The sequence below is a fragment of the Hemiscyllium ocellatum genome, chromosome 36, assembly GCF_020745735.1.
Source record: "Hemiscyllium ocellatum isolate sHemOce1 chromosome 36, sHemOce1.pat.X.cur, whole genome shotgun sequence".
NCBI classification, from domain to species: Eukaryota; Metazoa; Chordata; class Chondrichthyes; order Orectolobiformes; family Hemiscylliidae; genus Hemiscyllium; species Hemiscyllium ocellatum.
The window spans coordinates 44,151,267-44,175,907 of NC_083436.1; the positions used below are offsets into that span (position 1 = coordinate 44,151,267).

The 24,641-nt window shown below is 43.2% G+C and overlaps 1 protein-coding gene across 1 annotated transcript; it reads left to right on the plus strand.

Annotated features, from left to right (window-relative positions):
- The first annotated feature begins 723 nt into the window (after positions 1 to 723).
- Positions 724 to 10,844, plus strand: LOC132833320 (amphiregulin-like). The gene is made up of 6 exons (XM_060851489.1): positions 724 to 895; positions 1,313 to 1,513; positions 3,661 to 3,847; positions 5,236 to 5,391; positions 7,250 to 7,338; positions 8,883 to 10,844. The coding sequence occupies exons 1-5, from the start codon at positions 844 to 846 to the stop codon at positions 7,332 to 7,334; spliced, it is 681 nt and encodes a 226-aa protein (XP_060707472.1). The 5' UTR covers positions 724 to 843; the 3' UTR covers positions 7,335 to 7,338; positions 8,883 to 10,844.
- Positions 10,845 to 24,641: the final 13,797 nt, after the last annotated feature.

A 24,641-nucleotide genomic window follows, 5' to 3' on the forward strand; every position in this document is an offset into this window, starting at 1 on the left:
CGTCAGGGTCTCTCAGGTCACTGTCAGGGTCTCTGTCAGAGTCTCTGTCAGGGTCTCTCAGAGTCTCTGTCAGGGTTTCTCAGGGTCTCTGTCAGGGTATCTGTCAGGGTCTCTATCAGGGTTTCTCAGTGTTTCTGTCAGGGTCACTGACAGGGTTTCTGTCAGGGTCTCTCAGGTCACTGTCAGGGTCTCTCAGGTCACTGTTAAGGTCTCTGTCAGGGTCTCTCTCAGGGTCTCTCAGGATCTCTGTCAGGGTCTTGTCAGGGTTTCTCAGTGTTTCTGTCAAGGTCTCTGTCAGGATCTCTGTTGGGGTCTCTGTCAGGGACTCTGTCAGGGTCTACATTAGAGTCTCTGTCCTGGTATCTGTCAGGGTCTTTGTCGGTACAATGAGGATTTCTGTGGCTAGGGGACTGAAGGTTCAATGAGCTACTGTTTTCAGGTTGGATTGTCATGTTCGACCTTGGAACTGCTCCTGGCCCTGATGGTTTTGAGGGCAGGTTTCTCAGCAACAATTTTACAAACTTTCCTCCATTGAATTGTTTTACTGACATCTGTTTTTAGTCCACTGAACAGTGAGGGGGGTGGGTACAATGTGTCCTGACTGGGGACAATTAGGAGAGGGGCTGAGTTTCCCTACACACTTTGGGTAGCATCACAGACTTGAAGGGGGTTGGGCACGATTGACGTCACTGTGGTTTTAAGTGACAGCCTGTTTAAATGGGAGGCGGTGCTCCAGGTAAGTGGCACACCTGTGGGAGCACAGCACTCTCCTCTGCGATTCAGAGGCAGCAGCCGCTTTGAAGGGAACACCTCTGACCTGTCCCTGAAATCATTGAATGAAACATGAAGAACTTGTCAGCTTTGTCTCAGTTGTTACTGGTCGTGGTAATTGCTGGTAAGAAATACATTTTTCTTAAACTTTGTACATTAGGTTCCGAAGGATAAGATGCATATGCAACAAAATATACTGCAGTGGATTGTTTGATTATAAACTTGCTTTTCTTTGCACAGACGGAGCTGTGTTGTTACTTCACTTTAGAATTCAACAGGGATGAACTATTTGCACTTGTAATCAAAACCTTTTTAAAATTTAAATTTGTTGTATTTCTCAATTGCTCCCAGCTTCTGCTCAGCGCTAATGTTTCTGTAAAGTCTCAACTTTCTCATGTTTAAAAACCAAGATTGTTATTAGCATTCGATTCATCTTTGATGTGGAATCCAACTCTTGATGTCATTGTTAGGGACAAACTGATCTGTGCCCAGGACACATTTCAATGTTTTAACTGTTCAAACAATAACCTTTACGTTGCAGTCAGTCTGGGGACAGTGGGAGGTTCCACTGAAGGTCCGAATGAACTGTCAGTTCCCTCTGTCGCTCCAACTTCATCTCCCTCACCGTCCAACCCCAATAGCTCCAGGGAGGATTATGAGGATTATGAAGATGATGATTACATGGATGAATATGATGAATTGACAGCTGAAGAACTGGAAGATGGAGAGTTGCCAGTGAAAGGTTTATACATTTCTTTATAACCTTTAACCGTCCCTTATTAAGTCAGAGAGTTTCAGAAATTACACCTAGGCTTTGCGTGTTTTCAATGTCTAAGATCAATTGTTTAAAATGCCCAAGGTGTATGTTCTGTCATTAGCAATGCAGGAAGTGAATGTTACAGTTGAATCTCTCCTGAATTCTAATAGCCCCAGAATGCTTGTGTTGTAAATGGATCAGTGGCTCACTGGATTGTAGCAATTTAAACTTTCAACTCAGGCTTCTGAATTAACCGACTGTGGTGACAACGGGTTACCTGTCCCGGTGACCTCCATCAGTATCTTCAGTACATATTTAGTCTCAGTCCAATGACTTAAATGTTATTTAAGAGAAAGTTCCTTTACCAAAGCTGTTTAGTACTGTAACTGAAGTTGTAGTTACATCAAAAGGAAATGCTATGAAGTGGGTTTGGTTTGACGCTGATGTAACTTTATTCGGTCACATACTGGAGAGGCAGATGGGATGTCATTAGTTTGACTCCCTGTCGAAAGTATAACCAGGTATCCATTTCAGGAATCCTGCTCATACGTCAGGAGATGATTTGCAGTACACTGGATTATCGGTTTGCAATTACCTTTCGGACTTTCCTAAACATTACAAACTTTTAACTACTTGGAAAGTAGCTTGGCATTGCAACCTGAGAAGGAAGTTGAGCATTCCTATCTAACTCTGTAACTGCACTTTACCTGAAGTGACGAGACACAGGTCTGTAAGAAAAAACAGAAAATATTGGAAATGCTCCAGTGAGTTAGGCAACAATTGTAGAGAGACCAATGTAATTGAGGAATGTTTCCGATCAATAAACATTCATTAGAAAAGCTGTTACACACCTTTGACTGTGTAACAGAGAGGATCCATCACAATGGGGTTGAAGTAAGGTGATACGTAAGGATTTTGTCGACTTTCACCAGGTATAGTTCAGGGGATTCTGAACATCTGACTAAAATAGATGTTGGGAGTTTGTCCACATACTATTAAAGCTGCAAACAACTTTAATCGAACAATATGCTACAGATCCCGTCAATGGGAGATAAACCCAAGAAAAGCTGAAAGTGCTCAGCAGATCAGGCAGACCTATCCAAAAGAGAAAACCAATTAAGGTCAACGACCTTTCAATGGATGATCTAAACTGAAGGAACTGCTAGTTTAATGCCAGCACATTTCGAAAGAGCTTTCACTTATCGTTGCCAAAGATAGCAATGAGAATAAACTCAGAAATGTATTGCTTCATCTTGAACTGTTTCACTGAATCTAGGCTTTGTGACAATGATGATTCCAACAGTGGAATGCCCTTTCACTTATATTGACAAAGTGGAACTCTCCAAATGAACACAGCAAATCTAACTCATGTTTCCTTTTTGTTTAAATTTTATTTTTGTCAGTCCTAGAAGGTGTTTTGTAGTTCTTCAGTAACATCTTACTTCTAAAGTTACAAACTGGAAGTTAATCCTGAAGTTACATCTTCTGTTCTGACAATTTGTCAGGTTGTCCCCAAGTATCTACCTGAAGTTACTGGTAAAATGCAGCCCCATTAAATGGTGGATCAGGCTCGAGAGGCTGAATGGCCTACTTCTCTTCCTATTTGCTATGGTCCATGAAACATTGCTCTAGAGTATTTTTACTTTGAAGAATTAAAATTAAAGCTTTCACCTCATTTGACCATTTATTCCGAGGCCCCAGGATCCTGGATCACAGGAAAACAAAGTAAACCACCTGGGTGTGGAGAGGGGTTGTTTTGCATTTCATTGCTGTAGTGATTGTAGAATTATAGGGACACACCCACAAAACACATTGATAAAAATTCTGTTCAGAACAGATTATTGTTTCTCAATGTCAGTGGCAATCCAGGAATCAGAAATTGTTACCTGAGGTGAACTATTTGTACAATAAAGTTAGAAACTTAATCCATGTACAGCCAAACACTGTTACGTGGAAGTATATTGTCTATATTGTGAGAGTGAAGATATAGATAATAATAGAGGAAAATCTGTTTGTGTTTTTCAAAGAGGTTAGATTTTAATGAAAGCCAATGTTGTTAAACTGGGTGCGGGACATGGGTCAGAGAGGGTGAGGAATGCTTCAAAATGTCATCTGTTCATTTGTGTTTCCAGTCCAGCCGGTTGTTAAACCCAAGAACAAATCCGGAAAGAGAAAAGGCCAGAGACAATCCAGGAATAAGGCAAAGAGGAAAAGGACTGGAACAAAGAAGCAGAATGATCCATGTAAGACCCAGTACAAGGATTTCTGTATTCACGGGAAATGCGTCTTCTTGAAAGAACTCAACAAGACATCATGTGTGTAAGTGAATCACTGCGCAGTGGGATCTTCCAAGATACTGGGCCATGTTTCTTAATTTCCGTCACTCGCCAATGAGGTCTATACTGCCAGCTGACTGAGCTTAAGGATTTTTTCCCTGAACCTTTCCATCTCTCGCTGTCTTCCTATCTTGTCTCTCTCTCTCTGTGTCTCTCTCTCTCTGTCTCTCTCTCTCACTCTGTCTGTCTGTCTGTCTCTGTCTCTGTTTCTCTGTGTCTCTGTCCCTCTGTGTCTTTTTCTCTCTCTGTGTCTCTGTCTCTCTCTGTCTCTCTCACCCTGTTTCTTTCTCTCTGTGTCTCTCCATCTCTCTCTTCATCTCTTTCTCTCTGTCTCTATGTCTCTGTCTCTGTCTCTCTGTCTCTGTCTCTCTCTCTCTGTCTGTCTGTCTCTCTCTGTCTCTCTCTCTCTCTGTCTCTCTCTCTGTCTCTCTCTCGCTGTCTCTCTCTCTCTCTCACTGTCTCTGTCTCTGTTTCTTTCTTGCTGTCTCTCTCTCTCTCTCTCTGTCTCTCCGTGTCTCTCTTTCTCTGCCTCTTGTTTTCAGGATGTTTCTTAAAATCTATTTCTTTGATCAAGCTTTTGCATTCTGATACTCAAGAACCTGTCTATTTCCATCTTAAACGCACTCAATGCCCTGGTCTCCACAGCCATCTGTGGCAGTGAATTCCATCGATTCCCCACTCTCTCCATTCTGACAGGTCTTCCCTTTACTCTAAGACTGTGCCCTCAGGTCCTAGTCTCTCCTACCAATGGAAACACCTTCCCAACATTTACTCCCCTTGTAATGTTACTGAAGCAGCAATCCAGAATCCCAGACATTTGAGATATCTTTGAATTCCACCATCGCAGTTAGTGGACTTTGAATTCAATGAAAAAAAATCTGGGATTAAAAACCAGAGTGATCTTGACCAGGCGTTAATTGTTGTAAAAACTGATCAATAATGCCCTTTAGGGAAGGAAATCTGCCATCCTTACCCTATCTGACCTACACTTGACTCTAGACCCACAGCAATGACCTAGCAAGCCACTCAGTTCAGGGGTAATTACACTTAGCCCAGCCTATCATACCCCTTCATAATCTTAACTCCTACTATCGGGTCAGGAGAAGGGAGTAGCAACATAACCTTGAATGTCCAATTTTTCCTGATAATTATACCTTCTCAGTCTCCTATCATCCTCAAATACTTTATGTACCTTCTCCAATTCCCCAGCAGCTGTTGTTTTTTATTGATATTGAAACTGGAACTGAACAGAAGGCTGTAGATGTAGCTACAGTATTGGTGTAAATATAATATTTCATTAGAAGTATACGATATTCTACTTGAAGTTTTGCTGATTTTGTTTTTATATTTAAAATTCTGTTCACATTTTAGATGTCTTCCTGGATACCAAAATGAACGCTGTGGGATAAAGACATTGTATACTGGAACAACCAAGGAACGGATTAATAGCCTCTCGATTGTCCTAGTGATAGCAGCTGGGATGCTACTTGTCTTTGTAATAGCTGTGACTGTTGTTGCAATGATGCAGTAAGTACAGCATCAGAGGATTTTCTTAGGTGTCAGGAAATAACTTGTCTGTTAGCATCTATAGTTCCCATCACTTAGAATAGTCAATGTAACCACCCCACTATATGCCACAGCTGCTATAATGCCTTATTTTCATCATTAACAAACATATTCCTTCATATAATGATTGTTTTCCCATTGGCACCAGCACTGAGCTGTATCTTGCTAGTTTCAGTGCTCCTGCTACTAAATGTAACCAACGTGTATAGCACGGTGGCTCAGTGGTTAGCACCGCTGCCTCCCAGCACCAGTGTTCGATTCCAACCTCGGGTGACTGTCTGTGTGGCGTTTGCACATTCTCCATGTGTCCGCACGGGATTCCTCCCACGGTCCAAAGATGTGCAGGTTAAGGTGGATTGGCCCAGGGATGTGTAGGCCAGGTGGGTTAGCCATGGGAGGCTCCCCATGCAGGGTTACAGGGATGGGACTGGATGGGGTGCTCTTTGGAAAGGCTGCGTGGATTCAATGGGCCAAATAGCCTGATTCCAAACTGTAGGGATACTATGAATTGGAAGGGATTCACAGGGTCTAAGTACACAAATTAATCTTTAATGAGGTACTATTTACTTGTATTCAGAGAAACCTAACAACTTATGAGTAAATGTAACCATTTCTTAATAACAGAGAGCATTAGAGACAAATTTACAAATGATAACTATGAAATTGATGTTAATAGAATTAGTCACTTCATGGCTAATTATAACTAGGTGCTCATTTTAAATGTGGAAAAGCAAAACAGCGAGGGTGCTGGAAATCTGAAACAATTACAGAGAATGCTGGAGAAACTCAGCAGGTCTGGCAGTGTCTGCAGAGAGAGAAAAACAGAGTGAATGTTTCGGATCCAGTGATCCTGCTTCAGAACAGAAGGGGCTGGAAAAGAGCTGAGGCTAATAAGGCAGAGCCTGGGAGGGTGGAGATTGTAAGAGAAATGGAAGCCAGGGGGGTCAGCCTCTGAAGTAGTGGAACTCTGTAGTGGTGAGTCCTAGAGGCTGTAAAGTTGCTCAGTGGAAAATGAAGTGTGGTTCCTCCAAGTGATGTGGCCTATTGCTCAGTCTGTTCCTTTTGGTGCTAGTAAGGTTTCTGGATAGGAATATCAAAGGAAAAAAACATTCCTGGTTCTTTACATTCCAGGCTATAGTTGGGAGGGAGGGCTATTTGCAAACAATACACTGACCAATGTGTGACAAAATACCGACATAGGGATGATCCATGTCATTTGGTTACACTCTCCGCAAAGTTCTCTCAATGTATCTTCTCATTTATTTCTCCTTCATGGGTTAAATAACTGTTCTGTCTTCATCACTGCATTTATAGGAGCTAGGAACAGGCCATTCGGCCCTTTGAGCTTGCTCCCTCATTCAGTATGATCCTCTATCTCAGTGGTATATTCCTATTTTCACTCCATATCCCTTGATGCCTAAAAAAATCTAAAAATGTCATTGAATCCCCACAGCATAGAATATAGCCATTTGGCCCACAGCACCCAATCGAAGATCATTCCACCCCCATCCCTGTAACCTTGCATTTCCCATTGCCAATCCACCCAGACCCACCCCCACCCCTGTAACCCTGCATTTCCCATGGTCAATTCACCATAACCTGCACATCTTTGGACTGTGAGAGGAAACCTGAGCACCCAGAGGAAACCCACACAGACACGGGGAGATTGTGAAAACTCCACACAGACAGCTGCCTGAGGCTGGAATTGAACCCGGGTCCCTAGCACTGTGAGGCAGCAGTGCTAAACACCACATGTATCTTTCACTATATTGAATATATTCAGTGACTTCTAATTTCTAATAACATCTCTCTTTTTCAGCATTCGGAAAAAAATGCAGACGGGGCATGATGTATTGAGTGAAGAAAAACAAAAACTGAGAACAGAGAATGGAAATGTAGTTTAAAAACGTAAGTTAAATGACATCTATGCTTATTTAAAAGAGAAATTAGACATTGTGAGTTTTTTAACACTACTTGAAAAGTGAATTATATCGGTATTTAGTTAAATTTAAATGGATTGTCAAATCTACAAATGGACCTCTATGGACCAGAATTTCTGAAATCAAATCATATGTTTAGCTCTTGGGTTTAAACTTACTTCAGATATAGTCTGAAACTTCCAGACTTTCAAATTTCTTCATGATGAGTATCCTTTTTGAGAAATGTCAAGCTCTTGTGAATTTTTCTTTCCTTCAAAATGTGTAACATTTCCCTGACTCTTTCCTCCTTGCTTTATTTTTAATGTCATTTTGAACAGAAAGTTTGGAAGTTATCATGAGAAGGAAATTTAAGGGTTCCCAGTTGATACCTCAAAAATGACCTGCCAACATAACCATGGAATTTCTGGGACACGGGTGCAAGACAGCTGTAGGCACATGTATTCCACTCTGTGTGCTGCCCACCATCTTGGTAATGGGTTCCTGAAATAGGTGTTGGACGCCTTTGAACATCCCAATGAAGTGCCCAAATTCTTTCAGACATTATTCCAATATTGGGCTGTTGTTGGCCTGTCGCCTCTGAGCTCAGTAGAGCTGTCCGTGACCTAACCACTGGTCTGTAGGAGCCAGGATGCTCTAAGTTCAGTCTTTGTTTTTGAAAGAAGTGACAATTGTCTGACAACTGAGCTGGAAAATTCCAGACTGCCCCTTGTCCTAAGTTTGAAGTGTTGAGCATGCCCTGTCCAACCTCAATCCATCCCCTTGCTGTTTCCTGGTGCCTGGCTAATTTTCATCTTCCATTACCTGGTTGTTAGACTGAGAGGAAACTCGTCTGTCTGGGTGTACTCACGGTCAGAGCATTCGTTTCCAGGACACCATGGTTATTAAAACAAATCTCAGAAAAATGACAGGGGTGAGGAATTTCCTTTTCATTGAACATTTCTGTCTCAAAATATCAGAGATAAAAGGATAGGAAACATAGATCACTGAATCATCCAATTGGTTAACAATTTTTGGCTTTGGATTGACTGTGGGAAGGTGGGACATCATGATAATGGACATGTTGAGTGATCAATGGTTGGAATGTGTTGGTAGGGCATTAGGTCATGTGATAGTGTTGGTAATATGAGCAGCACACTTGGTCTGGCCATGGGGGAAGACTATCACACCTCTCTAATCAGGAGAGCAATCTCACAGGCGGTGGAATGGCTCTCTGACTGGAAATAGCAGTTTTGCAAGAAAGGGGAATATTTATTTCTGGCGACGTCCTGAAATATTCCCAAACCTGCTGGAGTTGATGCTCCACAGGAAGGAAAACCTGGAGGAACCCAATGTTCTCGAAATAACGCTGCCGCAGCCAATCACAGTGGGGCTTCTTTGTATCTAACTTGAAATGCAAACTGAAGATAAAAATGACCAAATTCAGAGGGAAATGATCTACTATCGAATGTTTTATCTGAAACACATATTGTACTGAATCACCGATACTAACAACTGATAAACTTGTATTTACAGGAAGGACTGCATCAGACGTTTCTAACCTGAAGAAATCATCCAAAATATCAGTCTCCCACATTAATTTATGAGATGACCACTCTCGCTCCCTCGCCTGGTTAATGCCTGTTGTTGTTGTATACAGTTACTTAGAACAACGTACACAGCCCAAAATCCAGTGATATAGCTAATGTATAAGATGAACTAAAGAATAACAACTTGAATTTATTTAGCATCACTTGAAATTATATAATGTCCTGTGACCCCACACCCTTCTATCCGGCAAAACAATTGGCACTGAGAGTCAAAGAGAACAGTTGCCATAGTCATGCCAGACCATAGGGCTGTTCTCTCACTCAAGAGAGACAACTGGTGGTGGTGTAACCTGAGGGTTACCATTGTCTCAGGGTGAGGGGAGAGGTTGAGGAGGAGAGTCCTTCATGCTAACCTTAGCTGGTACAGGAATTGAACCCACACTGCTGGTGTTACAGCATTGCAGACCAGCTTTCCAGCCAACTGAGCTAGTGCCTAGTAGCCTGCTTGAGGTCTTCCTTTTTCCAAGTTTCTGAAAGGAAACAGAGAGAGGTTGTCAGTGAGGAGCAGAGCTCGATGGGTAGCTGCTTTAAGGTGGGTTGAAGGGGGTACCTTTGTCATAAAGGGCAAAGTCAGAGAAATGTTGCTTTCCAGTGTGCTGGAGGCTCCAGAGATAAGTAAGTAATCTAATAACAGTGTGGAAACAGGCCCTTCGGCCCAACAAGTCCACACCGACCCGCCAAAGCGCAACCCACCCATACCCCTACATTTACCCCTTACCTAACACTACGGGCAATTTTAGCATGGCCAATTCACCTGACCCGCACATCTTTGGACTGTGGGAGGAAACCGGAGGAAACCCACGCAGACACGGGGAGAACGTGCAAACTCCACACAGTCAATCGCCTGAGTCGGGAATTGAACCCGGGTCTCAGGCGCTGTGAGGCAGCAGTGCTAACCACTGTGCCACCGTGCCACCCCTTATGGAAGGCCATTGAGGGTTTTGAAAACACCAATGACATTTTTCACAGCCAGTCTTTACTGGATTGATCCAGCACAAGTCAACAAACACAGAGGGGTCATGTCCAAATCAGACTCAATGGTACAATGCTTCAGATGGAGCCTTGTCCTTGCCACATTGGCACAGTAGAGTTTATTGTGCAACAGTTATTAGCTAAAGAGAAGACCATGCTTTCCACAATGTATTGGAACTCCTTCCAATGAATCATCAACATTTTGTTTCCTTTATTCATTGACAGGATGAGAGTGTCTCTGGCTAGTCAGCATTTATTGCCCCAATTGCCCAGTGGCTAGTTAAGTGTAGCCACATTGCTGTGGGTCTGCTGTCACAGGTAGGCCAGCAGTCTCCTTCCCTAAAGAACCAGATGGTCATTTTAAATTCTTAATTCCAGATATTTTTTATAATCACATCCCACCAGCTGCCATGTTGGGATTTGAACTAAGGTCCTTAGGGCATTACCGGAGTCACTAAGACTAACAGCCAAGCAATAATACCACTAGGCCATACCTCTCCATGATGCAGTGCTACTGCTCAAGTTTTACCTTGCCTTGGCCTCAGACAAGGATCACTCAATAGTGACTCAGAAAAGGAAATCCTGGTTTCCCCAGCACTCCTATCTCCCTTGTTTTCTGGGAGCACTGAAGCCAACATTAGTATCTGTACAACTGTGTTGGAGCTTCAGTCACTCAGTGCAGATGGGGTCAAACGCACCGGTTTCCAGGTTCACTCCAGCTGATCCTTCAACAACCCTCCTCCACCTTTCTAGGATTGCTCAAGGCTGACTGTAGAAATTATAGCAAAGATTCCTTCAGGTTTGTTAATGTATCAGTATTTATTTGTTATTTAAAGTTATTTATGTACTTTTTTATGAATTCTAAGAAACAAAAGTATTGTAAAACATGTGGTCAATAAAGGAGGTTTTGAATAAATCTCTGTCCTTTTATGAATGGAGGATTACTGCTTTTCTTTAAAGCTTTGTAACACCATATGGTTCTCTCTCTCTCTCATAACATCATCCCACACCTCATATGGAATCCAATGTCTATTTAAAGAACACTTTGCAAAACAGAAACTTATACTTCAATATGAAACTGAAACTTTTCTGAAGAATTTTGAAATTCCTGTATCTATCTTATTGCTCAGAATAACATTACTGAAAATAAACTTTTCCCCTTGTCACTCGTGAAACCTTGAAATAATTCTTTGTTTCCCATGGTAATCATACCTACTGTCAGCTCAAAGCCACTTCAACAAATTCAATGATAAGAAATACTGTGAATGCTGGAAATCTGAAAGCAAAACAGGATGTATTGGGAGGAATATCTCAGTGGGTCCTGGTAGCATTTGTGGTGAGAGACATCAAGTTAATGCTTTGAGTCTGATATGACTCTTCAGTGGCACTTGAAGAATTCAAAGTCACATTACAGTAGGAGTGATGTAAGTGCATTAACTGGTTAAACAGCCCTTTCCAGTGAGGTAAGGCTTCTCTTCCTCATTGTTAGCGGCCTTAGCTCCCTGGGTCTGTGTTGACAACTCTTGGAGGGTCCATCAAAGCACCTCTTGCTGCCTCCCTCTCCTCCCCCTCTCGCATTAACCTCTCCATTCAATGTGTACTTCTGAATTTGTTCCAGTCCTGGTCATCCCCTGCCCCCTTCACCTCTGACATACGCAGTGGGTCACAAAATCACTGCGTCCTCACTGCATCACCATCCAGAACTTCAGTCCCATCTGCACCAACCCTTTAATAATAGTTTCAGGTGAAACTTCCTGTGCAGCTAAGTTGACCTCAACAGAGCACTGAGAATAACAATGTGATACGGGTAGAATGACGTGCTCTTTCAGCTTGTCAAACCTCATTCCCAATAAATAAATAAATGAAAGAACAGGAGAAGTTTATTCACAGAATTGCTTTAATGCAGAATGAGGCCATTCAGCCCATCGTGTCTGCACCAGGTCTCAGAGTGTTTTGACTTGGTTTTCTCCTACACATTATTCCTATTCAAATAATCATTGATGTTCAAGTAAAAAGTGAGGTCTGCAGATGCTGGAGATCAGAGCTGAAAATGTGTTGCTGGTTAAAGCGCAGCAGGGCAGGCAGCATCCAATCATTGATGTTCAGTTTGGGTTCCCCCAGGGCCACTCAGCTCCTGACCCCATTACAGCCTTGGTTCAAAACATGGACAAAAGAGCTGAATTCCAGAGGGGAGGGGGGAGGGACAGCCCCTGACATCAAGGCTGCATTCAACTGAATTTGACATCAAATTCATAGTGGGCGGCATGGTGGCACAGTGGTTAGCACTGCTGCCTCACAGCGCCTGAGACCCGGGTTCAATTCCCGACTCAGGCGACTGACTGTGTGGAGTTTGCACATTCTCCCCGTTTCCTCCGGGTGCTCCGGTTTCCTCCCACAGTCCAAAGATGTGCGGGTCAGGTGAATCGGCCATGCTAAATTGCCTGTAGTGTTAGGTAAGGGGTAAATGTAGGGGTATGGGTGGGTTGCGCTTCGGCAGGTCGGTGTGGACTTGTTGGGCCGAAGGGCCTGTTTCCACACTGTAAGTAATCTGATCAAGGAGCCCCGACAAAATTGCAGTCAATAGGAATAACAGGGAATTGTCCCTGATAGCACTTAGAATGTGGTTGTTAGGAGGTCAGTCAACTCAGCTCCAGGACATCCCTGCAGGAGTTCCTTAGGCTAGTGTCCTGCACCCAACTATCATTAGCTGCCTCATCAATGACCTTCCCTCCATCATAAGGTCAGAAATGGGGATGTTCACCGATAATTGCAAAATATTCAGCACCATTCGCAACTCCTCAGATACTGACATAGCCCATGTTCAAATGCAGCAATATGGGAATACCAACCCCTGCAAGTTCCCTCCAAGCCACTCACCATCCTGCCTTGGAAATATATCACCATTCCTTCAGTGTCTCTGGGTTAAAATCCTGGAATTCCTGCTCTAAGGGTCTTGGGTCTACCACAGCACATGGACTGCAGCGGGTCAAGGAAACAACTCATCACCACTTGAACCAATGTTTTGCATTTCAGATGTATCAGTAACACTAGGTGTTAGTGGGAGGAAAGATCTCATTACAGACTCTAGTACGAGGGAGAAAGTATTTGACAAATTAATGGGACGAAAGACAGACAAGTCACCAAGACGCAATGGCTGCAATCCAAGGGGTTTAAAGAAAGAGGCTGCAGAGATCAGAGAAGGCATTGGTCACATTATTCAGAATTCACTTGATTCCAGGAGGGTACAAGCAATTTGAAAAGCTGTGCATGTGACTCCCCTATACAAACAGGGATGGAGACAGAAACCAAGAAACTATGGGTAGTTAGCCCAACATCTGTCTTTGGAAACTGTTAGAAGCCTTTATTATGGAAGAAGTAGCAGGGCATTTATATAGAGTCATAGAGACATAGAGACGTACAGCATGGAAATAGACCCTTCAGTCCAACCTGTTCATGCCAACCAGATATCCCAACCCAATCTAGTCCCACCTGCCAACACCCGGCCCATATCCCTCCTTCCTATTCATATACACATCCAAATGCCTCTTATATGTTGCAATTGTACCAGCCTCCATCACATCCTCTGGCAGCTCATTCCATACACTCACCACCCTCTGCATGAAAAAGCTGCTGCTTAGGTCTCTTTTATATCTTTCCCCTCTCACCCTAAACCTATGCCCTCTAGTTCTGGACTCCCCGACCCCAGGGAAAAGACTTTGTCTATTTATCCTGTCCATGCCCCTCATAATTTTGTAAACCTCTATAAGGTCACCCCTCAGCCTCCGATGCTCCAGGGAAAACAGCCCCAGCCTGTTCAGCCTCTCCCTGTAGCTCAAATCCTCCAACCCTGGCAACATCTTTGTAAATCTTTTCTGAACGCTTTCAAGTTTCACAACATCTTTCCAATAGGAAGGAGACCAAAATTGTATGCAATATTCCAACAGTGGCCTAACCAATGTCCAGTACAGTCGCAACATGACCTCCCAACTCCTGTACTCAATACTCTGACCAATAAAGGAAAGCATACCAAATGCCTTCTTCACTATCCTATCTACCTGCGACTCCACTTTCAAGGACCTATGAACCTGCACTCCAAGGTCTCTTTGTTCAGCAACACTCCCTAGGACCTTACCATTAAGTGTATTAGTCCTGCTAAGATTTGTTTTCCCAAAATGCAGCACCTCGCATTTATCTGAATTAAACTCCATCTGTCACTTCTCAGCCCATTGACCCATCTGGTCCAGATCCTGTTGTAATCTGAAGTAACCCTCTTCGCTGACCACTACACCTCCAATTTTGGTGTCATCTGCAAACTTACTAACTGTACCTCTTATCCTCGCATCTAAATCATTTATGTAAATGACAAAAAGTAGAGGACCCAGCACCGATCTTGTGGCACTCCACTGGTCACAGGCCTCCAGTCTGAAAAACAACCCTCCACCACCACCCTCTGTCTTCTACCTATGAGCCAGTTCTGTATCCAAATGGCTAGTTCTCCCTGTATTCCATGAGATCTACCCTTGCTAATCAGTCTTCCATGGGGAACCTTGTTGAACACCTTACTGAATCCATAGAGATCACATCTACTGCTCTGCCCTCATCAATCCTCTTTGTTACTTCTTCATAAAACTCAATCAAGTTTGTGAGATATGATTTCCCACGCACAAAGCCAAGTTGACTATCCCTAATCAGTGTGTTGCTGGAAAAGCGCAGCAGGTCAGGCAGCATCCAAGGAGCAGGAGAATCGACGTTTCGGGCATGAGCCTTTCTTCAGGAATGAGGAAGGTCCTCATTCCTAAAGAAGGGCTCATGCCCGAAACGTCGATTCTCCTGCTCCTTGGATGCTGCCTGACCTGCTGCGCTTTTTCAGCAACACATTTTCAGCTCTGATCTCCAGCATCTGCAGTCCTCATTTCTCCTATCCCTAATCAGTCCTTGCCTTTCCAAATACATGTGCACCCTGTCCCTCAGAATTCTCTCCAACAACTTGCCCACCACCAAGGTCAGGCTCATCAGTCTATAGTTCCCTGGCCTGTCTTTACCGCCCTTCTTAAACAGTGGCACCACGTTTGCCAACCTCCAGTCTTCTGGCACCTCACCTGTGACTATCGATGATACAAATATCTCAGCATGATGCCCAGCAATCACTTCTCTAGCTTCACACAGAGTTGTCGGGTACACCTGATCAGGTCCTGGGGATTTATCCACCTTTAACCATTTCAAGACATCCAGCACTTCCTCCTCTGTAATCTGGACATTTTGCAAGATGTCACCATCTATTTCCCTACAGTCTATATCTTCCATATCCTTTTCCACAGTAAATACTGATGCAAAATATTCATTTAGTATCTCCCCCATTTTCTGTGGCTCCACACAAAGGCTGCCTTGCTGATCTTTGAGGGGCCCTATTCTCTCCCGAGTTACCCTTTTGTCCTTAATATATTTGCAAAAACCTTTTGGATTCTCCTTAATTCTATTTGCCAAAGCTATCTCATGTCCCCTTTTTGCCCTCCTGATTTCCCTCTTAAGTATACTCCTACTTCCTTTATACTCTTCTAAGGATTCACTCAATCTATCCTGTCTATACCTGACATATGCTTCCTTCTTTTTCTTAACCAAACCCTCAATTTCTTTAGTCATCCAGCATTCCCTATACCTACCAGCCTTCCCTTTCACCCTTACTGGAATGTACTTTCTCTGGATTCTTGTTATCTCATTTCTGAAGGCTTCCCATTTTCTAGCCATCTCTTTACCTGCGAACATCTGCTTCCAATCAGTTTTTGAAAGTTCTTGCCTAACACTGTCAAAATTATCCTTCCTCCAATTTAGAACTTCAACTTTTAGATCTGGTCTATCCTTTTCCATCACTACTTTAAATCTAATGGAATTATGGTCGCTGGCCCCAAAGTGCTCCCCCACTGACACCTCAGTCACCTGCCCTGCCTTATTTCCCAAGAGTAGATCAAGTTTTGCACCTTCTCTAGTAAATACATCCACAAACTGAATCAGAAAATTGTCTTGTATGCACTTAAGACATTCCTCTCCATCTAAACCTTTAACACTATGCTTAACATATTCAAATAAACTCATCATGGTTTCATGAAAGAAAAATTATGTTTGACAAATTTGGTTAATATAACAAGGATATAACAAGCAGAGTTGACAAAGGGGAACTGGTAGATAAAATGTATTTGAATTTCCAGAAGATATTCAGTAAGATACCATATAAAAGATTATTGTGTAAGATTATAGCTCACAGCATTAGGGGTAATGTATTATCTTAGATGAGGGATTGGTGAATACATAGATGGTAGACTATGGATGGAATAACTCCACAGAGGCTGGTATTCTGTCACCAAGTCGCCCTGTATTTTCACAAGGAGAGTCCTTAACACTGATCTAGCTCCCTCAGAGCCAGCCCTCAGAGTGAGCAGAATCCCTCACACTCCTGTTGTATATTTCTGTTGTTTCTCCACTGAGGAGATGTTAATCTCCTGGTTATATTTTTTCCCTTTTTTTTCACTTTTCTTTCTTTTTAAGCATTTTTTATTTGCACTACTGCCATACAGCAGCCATGTGACACTCCTGTTTATATCTGTCAGCCAGGGCTCCCTGAGTGGACCAGGTTATCAGCCCCAATCAGGGAACTCCTATTCTGTAAGGTCCAGCTGGCTGATCTCGCTATAGCCAATACAATTGGCATTTTTGCACGCTGGAAACATGTAACGCGTGTATGTCACATGGATGTCACATGGATCATAGAGTCATAGAGTTGTACAGCACGGAAACAGACTCTTTGAAAAAATTCAGTCCTAGGGTCTGAATTATTGACCATTTATGTTAATGACTTGGAGGAGGGGATAGGGTGCAATGTATCCAAATTTATTAATGATACAAAATAGGAGAGCTAAGGACATAATGAAGCTCCAAGGGCATATAGATAGGTTGAGGGAGTGGGCAATGTCTTGGCAGATGGAGTTTAGTGTAGGAAAGTGTGAGTCCATGTACTCTGGTAAGGAGAATCAAAAGACAGACTATTATTTAAATTGAGAGATATTCCAAAAAAGTACAGCACAAAGGGATCTGGGTGTTTCTGTACATGAAACATGAAAAGTTATTAAATTGAATTTTCCCCTTTATTGCAAAGGGATTTGGAGTTTAAAAACAGGGAATTCTTGTTCAACAGTACAGGGTGTTGGTGAGGCCACACCTGGAGTATTGCGCACAGTTTTGGTCCCTGTCTTTAAGAAAGAACCTACTGACTTTGGAGGCTGTTCAAAAGAGATTCATGAGACTGAAACAAAAACAGAAAAATGTTGGAAAAGCTCAGCAGGTCTGGCAGCATCTGTGAGGAGAAAGCAGAGGTAACGTTTCGGGTCCAGTGACCCTAAATTGCTGGGAAAACTCAGCAGCTCTAGCAACATCCATGGAGAGAAATCAGATTTAATGCTTTGGGTCCAGTGACCCTAACCCTAAACCTAACCTGAAGGGTCACTGGACCCAAAGCATTAAATCTGATTTCTCTCCATGGATGTTGCTAGAGCTGCTGAGTTTTCCCAGCAATTTCTGTTTTTGTTTATGAATTCCAGCATCTGCAGTTGTTTGCATTTTTTAACCAGACTGATTCCTGGGACGAATGAGTTCATTTATCAAAAGCAGATAAACAGATTATGTTTGTATTTATAATGTTTAGAGGACTGAAGGCTGACCTTATTGAAACATATAGGATTCTGAGGGGGCTTGACAACATAGATATTGAAGAGATGTTTCCACCAATGAGGCAATCTCAGTCTCAGGGGACACAGTTTCAGAATAAGGGACTCATTTAAAAACTGAGATGTGAAGGAATTTTTTTCTGCCAGAGATAGTGAATGTCTGGAATTTGCTACCCAGACTGTTGTGGAGGCTAGATCACTGGAAGTATTTGTAAAAACAAGTAGATAGGTTTTTGGAATGCCATCAGTTCTGATATAACGTGACAGTCCCGTTCTCATGCGATCTCATGTTATAAGAAAATCACGCAATAGCCATGCCCTTTAAACTAATGGGGGCGGAGTGGCATTATAGCCAATATAGGTAAGGAAAGTCCGCAGTCTACAAATAATGGTCAAAATTCTGCAACCACATTAAAGCCAATTTGCATTCAAGCAACACACGTTACAGCAGAGCAGATTGTATTAGGGATCTGAGGACAATGGGGAGCTGGCATAAAAGAGGAATAAAGGTGTGGGGCAGATCAGCCAGATATTACAGAGTATTGGGGTAGGTTTAAGGGACTGAATGGTCTAAGACTTCTTCAATTTCTCATGCTCATTTGTGCCATGATAGGGTGTGGTGAGGCTGGTGCTTAGCTGATGCCAATCTCTGTGAACGAAGGTCGCACTCCATGGTATGTACCCTGGGTAGACTTTCAAATCGGGAATTGTCACTGTCCAATGTTTCATTGGGTACCTGGGAAATCAGCAATCTGGACTGAGATGGAGTGACATTAGGTCGAAATGAGATGAACAATCGCGGCTCACCAGTGGAATTCTCATCCAACTGTTAAAAACTTTGTATGAAAAATCAAGCTTTTCCTTTTTGAATGCTTTCGATCGCTACAATCCTCCCGATGGTCTTGACGTTTTCCACATTGTTCACACACCAGGAAACCTCAGGCCTGGATTTTCTCACCTTTCCTGCTCACACAGCACCAGGTAGGGGAGGAGAGGTCATTTCCACCATCTGTTTCTCTAAACCATCCCCACAATCACGCAATGACTTGTTTTTTTAACCTTGTAAATGGGGTCTCTGCTTATTAAGTTCTTGAGGAAGACGAGGCTGTTCTGTGGCAGTGAGCATCCTGCAACTGAGGATTTGTTGAATCTGTTTGCCCTGGTGTTGAAGGGTGGGGCGCCTTTTGGTGCCAGGTGTGGGTTGTACTCATGAAGAATTTTAACACACACAGTCTCACCTCACCCCAGAGCTGTTGAATCTATCAATCAATCAGTAAGACAGAAGTGACTCAAACGAAGGAATAATCCACAGACCACTGACTCGTGTATATCTCAGATTAGGTTTTGCTTTTAAAGGATTTAAGGTGATTAGCAAAGAAAGCAACAGAGAGATGTTTGTGACCTTCTGAAAGGAATTAGATTATCTAAAGTGATTTAAACGTTAGATTACTTAAAGTGGAGCAACTTGCAGTGCTGTGGGGAAAGTGCAGCAAAGTGAAACTAGGCTGGAAACAAGGGGTTTGAATGACTTTTATCAATTTATTAATTAAGCACAACTTGCAATATTCTATGACTTTTTAAATTCATTAATGGGATGTGAGTATCACTGGCTGGGTCAGCATATGTTGCCCGTCCCTAGTTGCCCCTTGAGAAGGTGGGGGTGAGCTGCCTTCTTGAACCGCTGCAGTCCATGTGCTGTGGGTAGACCCACAATGCCCTTAGGGAGGGAATTCCAGGATTCTGACCCAGTGACACTGAGGAACGGAGAAATATTTCCAAGTTAGGATGGTGAGTGGCTTGGAGGGGAACTTTCCAGGGGTGGTGTTCCCATGTATCTGCTGCCCTTGTCCTTCTAGATGATAACAATGATAACAAGATGACAAGAATACAAGGGCAGAGGTGTTTTGCTGAGGCTCAGAATTTGAAATAATGTGCACAGTTTTGGAGCCTGTATCGAACGAAGGATGTGCTGGTGTTGGAGAGATCCAGAGGAGGTTCATGAGAATGATCCTGGGGATGAAGGGCTTGTCATGTGAGAAGCAATTGGGCTGAATGGCCTGTTTCTCTGCTGTAGATTCAATGTCTATAAAACCATCAGACATAAGAGCAGGAGTAGGCCATTCAGCCCATCGCATCTGTTCCATCATTCAATGAGATCATGGCTGATCTGATAATCCTCAGCTCCACTTTCCAGCCTTTACCCATTAACCTTCCAGATTAAAAATCTCTCTCTCTCAGCCTTGAATAAACTCAATGACCCAGCCTCCACAGCCCTCAGTAATAAAAAATGTCACAGATTCACCATCCTCTGAGAGAAGAAATTCCTCCTCATTCCTGCCTTAAATATGCAGCACCTTACTCTGAGATGATGGCCTCTGGACCTACACTGACCCATGTGGGTAAACAACCTCTCCATATCAACTCTCTCAAGTTCTCAAAAAATCTTGCATGTTTCAATGTCATTTCGAACATAAAACATAGAACATTACAATGCAGCGCAGGCCCTTTGGCCCTTGAAGTTGCGCCAACTTGTGAAATTAATCTGATGCCCATCTAACCTATACCATTCCATTATTATTCATGTATATGTTCAATGCCCATTTAAGTGCCCTTAACGTCGATGAATCTACTACTGTTGCAGACAGTCCATTGAACACCCCTCTCTGAGTAAAGAAACTACCTCTGACATCCGTCCTATATTTATTACTCCTCAGTTTAAAGCTATGTCCCCTCATGCTAGCCAACGCCATCCGAGGAAAAAGACTTGCCCTGTCCACCCTATCTAACCCTCTGATTATCTTATATGTCTCAATTAAGTCACCTCTCAAACTTCTCTCAAACAAAAACAGCCTCAGTTCCCTCAGCATTTCCTCGTAAGACTTCCTTCCATACCAGGCAGCCTCCTAGTAAATCTCCTCTGAATCCTTTCCAAAGCTTCCACATCCTTCCTATAATGTGGTGACCAGAACTGTCCACAATACTCCGGGTGCGGCCGCACCAGTGTCTTGAACAGCTGAAGCATGATCTCGTGGCTCCGAAATTCAATCCCCCTACCAATAAACGCCAACACACCACATGCCTTCCTAACAACCTTATCAACCTGGGTAGCAACTTTCAGGGATATATACAGCTGGACACCGAAATCTCTCTGTTAATCTACAATGCCAAGAATTTTACCATTAACCCAGTACTCTGCATTCCTGTTATTTCTTCTGAAGTAACCACTTCACACTTTTCAGCATTAAACTCTATTTGCCAGCTCGACATATTATCTATGTCTCTCTGCAATCCACAACATCCTCCGGCACTATCCACAACTCTGCTGACCTTAGGGTCATCCGCAAATTTACTAATCCATCCTTCTATGCCCATGTCCAGATCATTTATAAAAATGATAAACAGCAGGGGCCCCAAAACAGGTCCTTGCGACACCCTACTGGTAACCGAGCTCCAGGAATAAATATTTACCATCAACCACCACCCTGTCTTCTTTCAGCCAGCCAATTTCTGATCCAAACCACTAAATCACCTTCAATCCCAAAACTCAGTATTTTGTGCAATAGCTCACCGTGGGGAGTCTTATCAAACACCTTACTGAAGTTCATATACACCACATCAACCGCTTTACCTTCATCCACCTGTTTTGTCACCTTCTCAAGGAACTCAGTAAGGTTAGTGAGGCACAACCTACCCTTCACAAAACTGTGTTGACTATCCCGAACCAAATTATTCCCCTCCAGATAATTATAAATCCTATCTCTTCCAACCTTTTCCAACACCTTACCCACAACTGAAGTAAGGCTCACTGGCCTATAATTACCAGGGTTGTCTCTACTCCCCTCCTTAAACAAGGGACAATATTTGCTATCCTCCAGCCTTCTGGCACTATTCCTGTCAACAATGATGACATAAAGATCAAAGCTAAAGGCTCTGCAATCTCCACCCTGGCTTCCCAGAGAATCCGAGGATAAATCCCATCCAGACCGGGGTTTTATCTATTTTCAGATCTTCCAAAATTGCTAAAACGTCCTTTTGTCAACCTCAATCCCATCTAATCTTGTAGCCTGTATCTCCATATTCTCAGTAACATTGCCCTTTTCCAATGTGAATACTGACGAAATGTATTCATTAAGCGCTTCCCCTATGTCCTCAGATTCCACACACAACTTCCCACTACTATCTTATCTATTTTCAATTTGACACAACAAGTTTGATGCATTCACATGTGGTGTACTGTGATGTGTATTGGAATGTGGTGTATTGGGATGTGGTGTATTGGGATGGTGTACTGAGATGTGGTGTACTGTGATGTGTATTGGAATGTGGTGTATTGGGATGTGGTGTATTGGGATGGTGTACTGAGATGTGGTGTGCTGTGATGTGTATTGGAATGTGGTGTATTGGGATGGATCGGGTCATTGTATAGTCGATGTAGACAAACATCAAGAAGATGATTATTTTGTACAGGGGATTCACTGTATTAATCTTTATTAATCTTGCATATGTGAATGTGGTCATTAATGAGTATAATTCATCTATTTATGCCTCATTAAAATTCAAACAGCAAGGTAGAACATAGAACGTTACAGCACAGTGCAGACCCTTTGGCCCTAGTACCAAGCCGTGAAAATAATCTCATGCCCAAATAACCTACACCGTTCCATTATTATCCAGATGTATGTCCAATGCCTATTTAAATACCTTTAATATTGATGAGTCTACTACTGTTGCTGGCAGTCCATCCCACACTGCTACTCCTCTCTGAGCAAAGAAACTACACCTGATATCTGGCATGGCAATCCCAGGATCATTGCTTTAACCAGCACAGAAATTGGAAATGTATTAAACCAAACTCTTAAAGCTCTAACCAAAACAGAAGTTGCTGGAAAACCTCAGCAGGTCTGGCAGCATCTCTGAAGAGAAATCAGAGCTAACGTTTCGAGTTAAGTGATCCTTCCTCGGTTCTGCACCAAGAGTTTTTAGCTTTGTTATGACACCTTATCAAACACCTTCTGTAAATCTCAGTACAATACATCAACTGGTTCCCCTATCTCTGCAGCTTGTGCTAATTCCAGACAATACAAACAATGTTATTGTAGGATCAGCTGTGGGGGGAATCTTCCCAGACTGAATCTGGCCTTGCATTGTAACATCTGTTCTTCAATCTGAAGAAACCAGGGCTGCAGAATGAAAACTCTGGAATGTCACGGGCTGATGGAGAAAAATGAACAGAATGAACCAAATGACATAGGCTGGACACCCATTGTCAGAATGAAGGAAGATCAAGCTCAGGGTGCTTTTGCAGGAGGGCTGAGGGGTGACCATATAACGGGCCTTAGAATTATAGTGAGGTTTGATAGAATTGATGGAGATCAGAGCTGAAAATGTGTTGCTGGAAAAGCGCAGCAGGTCGGACAGCATCCAAGGAGCAGGAGGATCAATGTTTCAGGCATGAGTGCTTCTTCAGGAATTCTTGAAGAAGGGCTCATGCCCGAAACGTCGATTCTCCTGCTCCTTGGATGCTGCCTGACCTGCTGCGTTTTTCCAGCAACACATTTTCAGCTCTGATCTCCAGCATCTGCAGTCCTCACTTTCTCCCCAGAGAGAAGGTGTTGCCAATTATGTGAAAGAGCAGAACTAGGGGAACACAGAGCAAAAAAAAACCTCACTAATAAATCCAACTGGGCACTCAGAAAGAATTGCGTTTGCACAAAGAGGGTTGCCCAGCAGATGGTTGAGGTGAATTGTGTTGTTACAGCTGATGGGAAGCTCGATAAACACATGGACCAGGAGACAGAGGAACTGAACGATAGGGGTCATTAACAGAATGGGAGTGTGTTGGGGGTGGGGGTGCAGTTCTCATGTGGAGCAGAAACACGCTGTTACATAAAAAGACCCTCTGCCATCTGATGGTGGGGATGGTAGGTGTGTCAGATTAAAGAGAGCCTGACTGAGCTCAGGGCCATTCTGGGTGAATCACGTTGCGATGTTGCCAAACCCCACCCAGAGGGAGGGTCCCACTGTCAGTTCCTGCCTGGGCAAGGAGGGGGAAAGATAAAAGTATTTGTCACAGGTGGGTAGTGAGGCAACAGAATGATGTTCAAACACTCAACATGTCCCTGTTCTGAGAGGGTTGAAAAAGTCAGCTGTTCATTTTTGCCACACCCTGGTGACCTTTGCAATAACTCATCAATATTTAACCAGTGAAAGTCTTTTGATTTATACTCTTCCTAAAAAAAAAGTAAAAACCTTTGAAGAGTTTCAGTAAGACTCACTCTGGGAAAAGAGAAATGAAAGTTTCTGCACTGAGCCACACTACTGTGTGGAGAAGTCACTTCCTGGAACACGGCATGTAACGCAGTCAAACTGAAATTCTGCAATTTGACAGGTTTCAGCAGGAAACATAGTCTGAAGGAATGTCAGGAATTAATCTGGTTCCAGGTCATTCAAAGGAGCTACTAGACTTTGCAAACAAAGGGAGAGTTACCAGGAAATATTCCATTGAAAGAAAAACAGAGATTGCTGGAAAAGCTCAGCAGGTCTGGCAGCATCTGTGGAGAAAAATCAGAACTGAGGAAGGGTCACTGGGACTCAAAGCGTTAACTCTGATTTCTCTCCACGGATGCTGTCAGACCTGTTAAACTTTTCCAGCAATTTCTATGTTTGATTCTGGTTCACTGTACCCACTTTTTTTGGTGTTTACATAACATTCCATGATATGGGGGGGGGGGGGGGGGGGGCATGGTGGCTCAGGGGTTAGCACTGCTCCCTCACAATGCCAGGGACCTGGGTTCGATCCCAGCCTCGGGTGACTTTTTGTGTGGAGTTTGCACATTCTCCCCATGTGTATGTGGGTTTCCTGCGGCTGGTCCAGTTTCTCCCAGAGTCCAATGATGTGCAGGTTGGGTGAATCGGCCATGCTAAATTGGCCATGGTATGAGGTTTATTAGTCAGAGGGAAGTGGGAGTGGATGGGGGACTTGTTGAGCCAAGTGGCCT